The following is a 12,276-nucleotide window of genomic DNA, read 5'->3' as shown; positions in this document are numbered from 1 at the left end:
CTGAATAAAGTGCCATATTAACAGCGCTACAGCTGAAATTAAAACAGCTTTTGGCTCTCAGCTTCCTGATCAGGGTAGGGATGAAAACGAGGGGGAGTAGGAGAAATGGGACAGGCACCTGGGCCAAGTGCCCTAGATCTCAAGTGCCCTAAAATCTCCCCCTTCTTTTTTAGGGGTTAGGGTAGAAAAGAAGGGCGAGTGGAGAAAAGAAGGGCGTATGAAGTTGAATTGGGATTGGGCCATAGACACCTGAGAATGACTCCACCCCGCCGCGCCCGCCCGCGCACCCCCCAGCCAGGGGAGGCCCAAAGTTAAATTGAAGACATTAAAAAAAAGAGTTAATTTAAAGTTTAAAGGTTCCATTGTTTAAGTATTTCAAGGATTTCATGGTGCATTGGTTTAAAGATTTTAGATACCAAAACCAAAAAAATACCAAAACGTTAACTGGAACATAAATGCTGCCTTTGATGCATGCTAATAATTTAAAAAATATAACTTGGTTAAAGGATAAACTATGTCAAGTACGCCTGCTTTGCGTTTTAAACTTCACCTTTAATCTATTTATTGGTTTCAAGTTGCGAGAAAAGTCTGTTGACAGCAGAGTTTACTTTGATGTTCCGGTAAAACAAGACCATTTAATTTATAATTCAAACATATAGCTTGATTTAATCATTAAGAAGGAGGCCACTTTTGAATAAACGAATGAAGACGCTCTGGTCCTGTTTTATGGACTCTGGGAAGGGCCATTCAGACCTCTTCCTTCCGCTTTTAAAATCCGATCATCCCTGGGAGGCCGGAGGCGGCGGTGATAAATCGTCCCATCGCGTCTGGAGTTTGTCTCCGTCTTTCAAACAGTAGGAGGGATTTGTCTCCATCTCTTCCTTTATGCCAGGATGACACATTGTCATTTCAGGCTAGCAGGTGGCCCTTTGTCTGTGATGATCTATTGATTTTTCTCCTATCCTCCTCCAGCTTTTCTCCTCATTATTGCTTGCAGAGAAGATGGAGGCACAAACAGCTGCAGCCAGTAGAGATGTTAAAAAAAAAAAAAGTAAAGAAAGAAGTGTGGGTCTGCAGAAGCCTCGTCTCTGAAAACTGACGGCATGAAAAGTATTTTTTCCTCTTTACTTTCTGTGGTCCACCGCAACGGGTCAGCGGATAGCAAGTAACTGACCAGAAGAAGAAGTAGAGTCAGACCTTATCAGCCACTCGTTTCCCCTGAACCAGGTCGTCACGGTCCGGTGTTCGGAGATACTGAGCCCCTGAGTGCAGGGCCGTGAAAACACGTCTAAAAGTAGGACCTTCTGAAGGACTTTGTTCCACAGGTCCGAGTCCACTGAGCTTTGTGTCAAAACCCAGCTTTTCTGGATCAGATTTGGGAAGCAGAGAACTCACAGAGGTGTGTCTCCCTAATACTTTGATGAAGTGCAACAGTTGAATGTCTTTGGGTTAGACATGAAGACTGTCAGAAGCGTCACAACCAGAACCAGAATATTGGTTCTGGTTGTGAGAGGTTGTGCGACCCCTGTGAGGTTCAGGGTTCAGTCGCTGCTGCTTGTTTCAGTTTACGGTTCTGGTGGTGTCCACCTCCAGAAGAGCAGAGATATCTGTGGGAGTCAGTATCTTCACTCTCATAATTTTCATTGATGAAAGCAACTTTACTTTTGACTAAATATGGTCGTCAACGAACCTTTATCACCTGAGGAAAACAAGACGCAACGAAAATGCAGGTCATGTGACGATAACGATAATTAAATATATAATGCAATATCGTAGAGGAATAAAAACAAGACTAAAATGTAGATTACAAAATAAAAATGTGTCTTCATTTTCGTTGACCAAAACGAGACGAGACACAATGTTCTAAGATCCTTAATATTCATGTTTTAAGTAGTTTCTTCTGGTTTAGTTCTGCTGCTGGGTGACATCACGTCCTCAATCCCAGTAGCGGCCCGCAGGGAATCAGATCCAGAAGATGCAGCTGCAGGTTAGAGGCTGATGCCGTTAACACAGAGCTCTAGGTTCAGGTCAATTAAAAACAAAGTTACATAGAGAAAGGGACCGATGGCCGGCCACGCAGGGATCTTCTCTGGGGCTGGGAGAAGAAGAAGAGACCTTCTTTGGATACACTTTCCTTTTTCTTTTTTTTTTTTTTAAACCTTGTCTGCACACATATTAATGGTTGATACCATGCCGGTAAAAACCTAAGGCATATATATGTATGGATACACTTTCCTACATAGACGTGGAAAAGAAAACCCAATGTGTCGTCTATAAAGTAACAATGATATAATAATAAGATAACCTTGTTTGAATTGTAAAATGGGTTTGGGTAAATACAATCTTTGACTAAAATGGTCCTGGACAATTCTGACTAAAATAAGACTAAAATGCTCAACTTGACACGACTAAAAGGAGTAGAACGTGACTAAAACTAATAAAAACTAAAATGATAGCTTGACCCAAAGACTAGACTAAAACTAAAATTGAAACAGGCTGACAAAAAACAACACTAGCGTCCAACCCTCCTGTGGACTCCAGCAGGGGCAACATGGGTGCAACCGAGCCAGATCCAGGTTGTCATTGTAAATGAGAAACTGTTAAACAGCAGATAATTAATGTTAGAGTTCTTACCTGGAGGCCCATGGAGTTTGGCTTTCTTTACTGAAAGAAAAGGAAGAGAAGACAAGTATTAGTTTTATCAAGATAATATACTTTTCTCTCATTTCTGGGGATGTCGTGGATTTCTAATCACTGTAATTCATTTATACCTACAAACCAAACAAAAAGCGTCTACACCAAAGTTTTCTGAAGCAGTCCAATGAGAAAAGATTTCAATAAACAATTCTTACTTCACGTTAATTCTGATAATGATCTATGTTAAGCCCGTTTCTGAAAAGCAAACCTGCACAAGCGGTCTTTTGTGTTAGCAGACTGAGTATAAACATTTACTCTACCGAAAATAACAAGGAAAGAAACAATGAAACAAGTCTGATATGTACTGTACACCTCCTCGTCAAACACGAGCACAGACAAACTCTGACATATGTGCAGATGTAGATCATCCTGAGATCGGACTGTATTAACTAAAGGAGTGAGTAACAGCAATGTTAGCAAATTATTTTGTTATCGTTGACCTTTTAAAGCTGTAACTGTGGTTCTGCTGCATTTTGACTTTTACTTATTTAGTAACACGTTAGCAACAATCAATAGCTTCAAGTCATCACCTGTGTTTGACCGCCTGAGTGCAGGTGTAGCTAACGAGATTACTACGCTGCTGGAGCTGGTGGAACGAAGCCTTTGTGCCAGTAGTCTGACACTTGAAATCCTCTGCTGTGAGAACGATGTGAAACCAATAAAAGTGACACATTCTGACCTGATCTGGACCATTTTTAACGCTTAGATCAGTTCTTTCACCGGCGAGTGTTACGTTGGTTCAGACTCGGCCCACGGGTCAGGAACTGGACCTAACGTCTTGTATTTAAGGGTTGCTAAACTAATGCCAACCAGGACGTGAGTTCCTCCATAATGTGTTCCTTTGCCCAGACCTCCACCGAGACCCAGCTGTGATGAGGTCACGGGGGCTAGAAGGGAGATTTCTGGTGTCACCAGCCAAGTTTCAGTTTTTGTGTCCGTCAGCTGGCTGTTTGTTTGAATTTTGTTTTGTTGCTAATCCTGCCCCGTTGGGGTTTTGGTTTATCATTAAAGGGCTTTTATTTAGCACTCATATCACTCACTCACTATCACCGAGATTATAATAATTTATCTCTGTACAGCAGAATACACTAAACAATACGATGTTACAATACGATATCATCTATAACAATACGGTATCATATGTTACAATATGATATAAAGTGTTACAATACGATGTCTCAAGTTAATCCATTTCAGTTATAACAAATACTGTATTAACTTTATTACTATATAATTTATTATGTCTCAACTGCTGTCACATTTGTTTGCAGTTGCACATAAAAAAGCATGCAAACATGAAAAACCATCAACAGATCGGTTTCATGCACACAAAATGTGTCCGACTGCAGAACACAGCCTCCTGAAATGCCGGCACCTGTTGGGCTTCAGAAAGTTCCTCACACTGATCTACAATCCAATTAACCTCCTTGGACATGTGCCATGACTACGCAGCAGTACAAATGTTTATGGCCTTTTTAAGGGTAATCTAGTTAGTTCAAATCTTGTTTAAATGCATATTCTCACAAAGGGAGATCAATACTGTCCTTCAGCCACCAATAAGCGGGGCCGACACGGATATGCCGGGCGAGACTGGTATCAGGTCACTTGTCTCAGGCTGTCAACACAACTTGGCTCCTTTGTCACTCGCGCCAACTCGGCTAGAGGCTCATGGGAAACCTGGTGACCTCTTTGGTCGAGGGCCAACTGGCTTCTGGACGTGCATGTGTGAACTGTCTGACACTGCGAAAGAGCCTCCAAGTGCTGCTGCACCCACTTACCGCCATAAATAATCATTCATGTTCTCATTAGCATTTATTTCTGCAGAAATATATATTTTATAATATTAATAATAATTTTTCCCTTAGTAATCCCACAATGGGGAAATTTTTGTCTCTGCATTTAATGCATTTAACCCATTTCTAGTCAAACTAGGAGCAGTGGTCTGCTATGCAATGGCACTGCGCCCGGGGAGCAGTAAGGGTTAAGGGCCTTGCTCAGGGGCCCCAAGTGGTTTACCTCGGTTGCAATTCCTGTATAGCTTCCATTTTAAGAGAAACATGTAAAGTGTATCCAATCTCATGCCAGGTGAAAGGACCCCGCCCCCACCAGCGTCAGGAGAGATGGATATTGCCGGCTGGAAGTCAGAAATCCTTCATTCATTGAAAGCGGACATTTCAGCGGTGATAAATTCAGAGCAGAGAAATCCCCTCGCTGATGACTTTAACTTTCTGAAGAATGAGCTGAAGGAGGTGAAAGCGGAGATAATAAATAACCCTGCAGCGCTGAAGTCCAAGACCTGACCAGGTGAAAGTTGGCATCAGAGAGGTGGAGGGGGGGCTACCAGTATGGTCGGATGAAGTGGCTAATCTACAAAACACGATGAGTGAGATGAAGGCAGAAATGGCAGGTGTGAAAAAGAAGTGTGAGGATATGGAAGGAAGGATGAAGAGATGTAACATAAGAATCCTCGGCGTACCCGAAACACCCGACTCCAGCACCACAACCTCTGTTTCAAAGCTGCTAACTGGGTGCTACAGTTGGATAAAGAGACTCTGATTTACCGCTCACATCGGAGCCTGGGGCCGAGGAAGCCAGAGGTGAGGAAACTGCTCCGCGACCGTCAGGGACACCGGTACGGGATACTGTTCCCAGCTCGACTTCGGGTTACGTACAGAGGAGAGGACGTGGGGTTTACTGATCCGGACAAAGCTATGACTTACGTCAAGAAGAACATTATTCCACCTACGGAGGCCGGAGAGTGTGTGTGAGACTGGACATCTCTGAGTAGGTGGGCCTCAGCCCATCACAGCCTTCACCTCTAACTCAGTTGTTATCCATTCAATAAAAATCTGGAACCAATTTAGAAGGACCTTTAATCTCACTGACCTTTCACATGTTGCACCATTGACAAAAAAATCATATGTTTGTCCCATCAATGATGGACAAAGCTTTTGATGTCTGGGCAAGAAATGGAACAGGTGCAATTTCTGACCTGTACATCGAAAATAGGTTTGCCTCTTTTATACAGCTAGAAAACCGGACTTGACTTTGATTGCAGTCTGAGTCCCTTCAAATCTGACATGGGATGTTCTTCCATGAGCAGGATTTCTAGCAACATGCTCTCAGTATTGTTTCTCCAACTTTCTCCCAATAAATTGCAATTTGACACACAATTTAGCTAAGGGTTACAGGGTGGTTGCAGTGTTGAGGAACGGCACCACTCTAGTGGCCACCATCTGCGCTCGCTCTGGTCAAGTTAAAACTTCCTATGTTTCATCTTTAGCTTCTATTCTGAACTCTTTTTTCACCATTAAAAACTGTCAGACATCATACGTTTGAAATAGTTTAAATGACCACAGGCTAAATGTTCACTTCTATAAGTAAATACAGGTGTTGCACTGCGACCTAATGTCTGACTGGAGGGAAACCGCATTCTGTGATTTGTTTATTTGAATTTATTTTTACAGGCTGATCTCCAGGCCGACTGAAAACTGACATTTTACTTGGCATCTGCTACTAAGTGCTGTGCGATTTGTATGACTGATCCCACGGTGGCAATTAGCTGTTCTTGGTCAAGTAGACGCCGGAACTGGACCATAAGCTGCATCACTGATCTGGTCGCAGTCTAGCTTTAATTTCTGTTGAGTTTATTTCTAAGCCCCTCAGGGAGTTTACCACAGCAGCACAAAGACAACTGATTTTGTTTTTGATTTCAACGCAAACGAAGCACAAGTTCACTTATCCCACCTCAACGTGCACCTTCAGGACAAACTGCAGAGAAGTGTGAGGTGTTTAGTCTGAGGCTTCATCGCCCCAAGCCACAGCAAATGATGAAAAGATAGGAAAGAAGGCTGCTTCTCAAAGCTTTTCATCTGGAAATAGCTTTGAAATACATCCAATCCATATAAAATAATAAACTGTGAGGGTGTCATTTCACATCTGACTGCTGCCAGATGTCACCCCGAAAACATCTTCCAAACACCAACGTGTCACAGCCGTCACCCAATCTCACACTTCTTTACATTTCATCTATTTGTTATTAACAGATTAAACACCATTTATTTTAATTGGTATCACATAAAGAGTATCTATTACAAAAAAAACATCCGGCAGTTAAACTTAAAGTGGAGCCACAAAAATGTACACTGCAAAGACAGCCCCTGTCGAAACAGGCCTGATAATTCATTCATCTAATCAAAATCTCTTATATTGGGCAAAATATAAAAGATAGAATAAGAATAAAATAATTCTTAAAAATAGTAAAATAATCTAGCCACTAGACAACAAGTAAAACTACTTTTCTTGAAACAAAGGCTTTTTTTTTAACTCTCAAAGATGTGTTTTTGCAATGAAAAAAAAGAAAAGAGTCCAAATGTCCATCGTGAAGCTGACTACATACACTTCTTTTAGCTTGTAGTATATATATATATATATATATATATATATATATATATATATATATATATATATGAAACATTTTCAGAGATGAGTTGTCCAACTGAATGTACTTTTTTATTTTATTCATAACTCCGTCTCTTCATTTCTTTGGGGAATTTTCCTTCAAAGCTCCAGAGTTGCTGCTGCATTTCATGCCTCTTCCCCTCTGACTTTAGTCTCCTTTAATATATTTGGCAACATTCAAGCCACCCCTGGAAACTGCAGCCTTGCATAACGAGCATCCATGCGTCTGTCTGCGTTCATCCGGGGTCGGTTCATAGGGGCAGCCCAGACTTCCCCGCTGGTCCACCGCTCCACGGCCAAGACAGGAACCACACTTATCTGTTCGTACTTCCAACACTATTGGTATTAATATCGAACCAAGTCTAGTAGATGATGAACAGAGAAAGCCATCAATGTAACACTTCCTATGACAGCAGGGAAATAAAGAGCAAAGTTTCGATTTTAACGCGGAAAAGCTGTGAACGATGCTTCAGCTCTTAATGTAATAAATCCAAAAGACAAGGACACTTTAAAAGTGTCATTTAAATGGTTACAATGCAGAAGGATCCTGATTTGAAACCCTGCAGTGGTGTTCACTGTCAACCGATAACTGATAACCAAGTATAAGGATCAATATCTGGAAGGAACAAGATGGTACCGTAGCAAACAGCCACAGTACCTTATGAAACTGTCAGAGGATAATCAATATCCAGCTGTTTTCTTGCAGCTGGAAGTGATGCAGAGGTCCCATGTGCACGGTTGTGGAGGTCAGCATCCCTGCGCTAGTAAAGCAGGTCAGATATCAGACACGTGGCCGCTGCAGTGATGGTATGAAATGGTGCGTGCTGGCTGGCGGGATAATCTCTCTAATGCCCTAAGCGGGACTGAAATCTACCAGCCCCTGCTGCATTGTTCCGGGGATGGCTTTACAAAAGAAGATGGCTCAAAGGCTGAAACATTTGTTTTTCTTATCATCTTACAGAACCACTAGCTGCTAAACCTTTAACCTGCAAGCTCGTTGAGACGGAAGATTTCAGGAGAAGCCACCGTGGCCATTTGAGGAAAAAAAACAAAACACACCAGGCCGAGGCTCACGTCACGAGTCCTGGACGGGATTAAACCTGCCGCTGGAGAGCTGAACTGCTGGAGAATGACGTCACACTCACATCTGCAGCGACTCCGACAGCAACAGCTGGCCCACAACTCCAGCTTTCACATCAAAATCACTGTGTTTTAGTGAGATTGTCTCTGGAATTACATTCACTTTACAGTAAAGACTTCCTCATTTGTAAAGACGCTGAAATTAAATCAAATTTACAACCAAAAAAAAGAAGTAGTTCTTCCATTGTAGCTATTATTTAAAGGGAAGGACAGCTCAACAAACAAAAACAGGGCCACAAACTTCCACATGAAACGTGACCCACAAAAGATGAACACGGCCGTGACTGCTGCCCGAAGAAATAATGACACCCGTCTACAACAAAGCAAAATGATAACCAATCATTTTCATTGCACTCAGACGGCAGTCTTGTCTCCACCAGAGCAAGGCCAGGTTCGCTCTCCTGGCAGGTTTCATAGCCGGCTCCGGTTTGATCGCTTAACGGTGAAAGTGTGGCTTTGAACATCATAGGAGGAAACAGATTCTCAGCTGAGATTTAATGATATTTTAAAGCCTCTGAAGCCACAAATCCAACATTTCAGTGATTCAACCAGCACTCTTCCTGGACTGGTTTGGGATCATTGATCAAGTCTCCTACTTCTGTTTTTGGGGCTCGATATTCACATCTAGATGTCGGTATTCAAAATGAATATTGATGCAGTCAGAGAGCCTGAAGGAGCTTTTATGGTCAACAGACCGAGCCTTCTGCCAGTATCCGGTCAGTTTCTTCTTCTTACATGTCGTCCTCACAAAAACAGGGAAAAAAAAACAAACAAATAGAACAATGCCAAAAGTATTTAGTTGCTTAAACTAAGCAAGAGAAAAAAACAAAGAAGAAAAACGACAGACATCCTGTAGGATGGATGATCGCGTTTGACGTCAGTTTCACGCATTTGTGGGTAAAACTGAAGAAAATAACTTTCTGTTTCTACGTCGACTCCCTCTGTGGTCCGTTCGCACCGGCGCTTTACCTTTTTCCACGAAAGAACCAGTGTAAATAAAATATATCGATATATCGATATCAATAACTGACTCGTCACTGCCCCTGGTGGATGCATCGCCTAGCAACCAGACCAGCACAAATGACCCACGTTAATACGTGGAGTAGACACAGAAACAACAGATTTGTAAACGTATGGGAGCGTAAACTAGGCTTTAAGCAGGGCTGAACAATTTATTCAACTAAAGTGCGACAACAAAATCCGGAAAGCTCTGATTATACTTTGCTGTGACTACTCGGCGTCGTCGAGGGCCCGGATGCAGGAGGATGAGACAGCAGCTCCAGTAAAAGTCCTATAATAAAACACAAAGCGCCGCTTGGCAGGAATCGAAAACGATCTGGATAGTAAATACATAAATACTTGAATTCATATATAGTCTATGAAATATATAAATATCACAATGAAATAAATAAAAGATAATTCATAAAATCTTTATTTTTGTTAATGACGACCTTTTCATTTATTTCATGAGACTTTTATTTTATTATGGTATATTATTGATTAGTGAGACTTTTATTTTGTAATCCCACACTTATTTCCTGGCTCTTTTATTTAATGTTCTTACATTCAAATGAGGGGGCGTGGTTTTATATATAGGTGTGGCCACTTCACCGGATCATCATGTGGTACAGGAATTATCATCATTATTACTATTATTATTGTCCAAACCCCGAGTGCAGCCCATGGATGCTCCATAGAGCACCTCAAATGACTAAGCAGAAAGACCAAGGCTGGTCTAATTCCACTAATAATAATAATATCATGAAAAGATTTAAGCTGCTTGTAAAACCATCACCTGTGAGGTCATCATTATCCTGAAGCTCATACTTGAGAAGTACTGACAGATACACAACAATTTCCTTCGCTTTTATCCACCAGAAAGTTCTGCACGAAGATAAAAGGAGAGCATGGTGAGATATCATTCATCCCAACATTAACCTAATCTCCTAATAATGAAATCAGCTGGGCAGGAACATCAGCCCTGATGTGCTCAACAAGCAGGCGGCAGCAGATGAGAGCAGTGTCATTACAAGCGGCCAGACGCTGCCTCTATTTTTAGCGCTGGTCCTTCAGCTCACAGTGGGTCTGAAAGTGTACACGTCAGAAACCTGGCGGCCGTGAAATTAACGCCCTTTCACTTCCATTACATGACAGCGGCCGCAGACCTCGCAGGGGGAAATTAACAGACGCGCTGATTGCTGGTCAACATCCTCCAACTCTGCTGGGTTTGAGGTCCGTGTAACTCGTCCGGATCCAAGCGTCCACGAGCAGAACACCAGTTTCAGCTGGTCACAGACATGTCAGGAGGCGTGTGCAGATATTTTAGCAGGACTACACAGTTTGCTACATTAAAACGTCGGTTTCGGTTTTATTTGAAAGAACATATGATCATTTTTAGGAAGTGTCGTTTGGCTCTCATGGTCTCCCATCTCCCCCTAATCAGCAAAACCCACCCAAGGTAACGTTGGACTCCGGTCCTGGTCTGGTATGATCTGGGGGCCGTGTCTGTGATTTGTAAAGTAAAAACGAGCTTCCCTGTTTCAGCAAACACTGAGGTCACGGTAGGATTTTAAGCCCGTGTGAATGCAGCTCTCAGTCAGTCAGCGTTTGCTACTGTCCAGTGATGTGTGGATCAATACTGAAATATTGATAATTCTGATACCAGATCTATAGGCTCTAAAATCGATTCTCAGATGAAAATATCGATACTTTTGATACTTCAATAATTTGTGGTAATGTATGTCATTAACAGGAATACGGTGGAAAGTAACTAAACTATTCAGATTTGGTCTAAATGACACGCTGCTGGCAGGAACTACTTTTTTTCATTTTCATTTTTATAGTAGTTCCTATTTTTGTTTATTATTCTCTTATTTATTTTAATGGTTTTATTATTTTACTTAGGATCTTTTTTAGTGATGGAAACACGTTTTTCGAAACACTGGTGTTTCTGTTGTTGTAACAGCTGGGCTGCATTGTGAATGAGGCCGCTACCTCAGTATAGTTCTGACTTTAAAATAAGTAGCTCCATTTACAATTGAGAGACAACAGCTCACTTATCTAGGAATAGATATCACCCATAAATTTGAACACCTTTTCAAAGAAAACTTCATACCTCTGCAAAATCAGGTTTGAACGTCTATACAACAGTGGTCACCCATTGCACTGACCCTGACTGGCCGTATAAACTCTATAAAAATGAACATATTACCAAAGTTTACATACTTATTTCAATGTTTGCCCGTATTGGTTCCTAAATCCTTTTTTGTTTCACTAGACTCGACTATATCCACATACATATGGCAGAACAAGAGACCCAGAATAAACAAAACGGTACTTCAGCAATCAAAAAAAGACAGAGGTATGGGAATCCCAAATATGCGCTACTACTACTGGGCAGCAAACATCCGCTCCCTCGCTTTCTGGCACCGATACAACCTTGGATCTGATGGCCCGGAATGGACAACTGTGGAGCTTAACTCTGTCCAAAACTTGTCACTTTCTGCACTACTCGGTGCCCCACTCAATCATCCAATACCCCAACAAATACAAAACCCTGTCATACGTTCCACTCTCAGGGTGTGGACTCAATTTAGGAGAACATTTGGGTATGCAGAATTTTCCATTCTCAGTCCTATTGCCTCCAACCATTTCTTTACTCCTTCTCAGTATGATACTTCCTTTATAGACTGGCATAGGAAAGCATCACTTCATTCTCAGACCTATTCAAAGATTTTTCCTCCTTTGAGGAACTCTCAAAGAAATTCAATGTGCCCAAAACACAATTTTTCCGTTACTTACAGGTCAGGGATTTCATCCATCACACTCTACCAGGTTTCCCCAACAAACCTAGCCCCAACCCAATTGACACTTTTCTCTCATTTAATCCTGTAGCGAAGGGCGCCCTCTCAACATTGTGCCATAATATCGCCATGATACCGTATTTGCCACTGGACAGGACCAGGGTTGCGTGGGAGC

At 41.9% G+C, this 12,276-nt stretch overlaps 1 protein-coding gene across 1 annotated transcript in view; it reads right to left on the bottom strand.

Moving 5' to 3' along the window:
• LOC133451246 (uncharacterized) overlaps window positions 1-12,276 on the bottom strand; it is a 47,438-nt gene that overhangs the window by 21,908 nt on the left and 13,254 nt on the right. Inside the window, exon 2 of the mRNA XM_061730217.1 lies at window positions 2,635-2,664. Coding sequence (XP_061586201.1) covers window positions 2,635-2,664 — 30 coding nt within the window. The remainder of the gene's footprint in view (window positions 1-2,634; window positions 2,665-12,276) is intronic.

This window comes from Cololabis saira, chromosome 9 (assembly GCF_033807715.1).
Source record: "Cololabis saira isolate AMF1-May2022 chromosome 9, fColSai1.1, whole genome shotgun sequence".
Lineage (NCBI taxonomy): Eukaryota > Metazoa > Chordata > Actinopteri > Beloniformes > Belonidae > Cololabis > Cololabis saira.
This window is presented reverse-complemented; position numbering and strand designations above follow the sequence as displayed.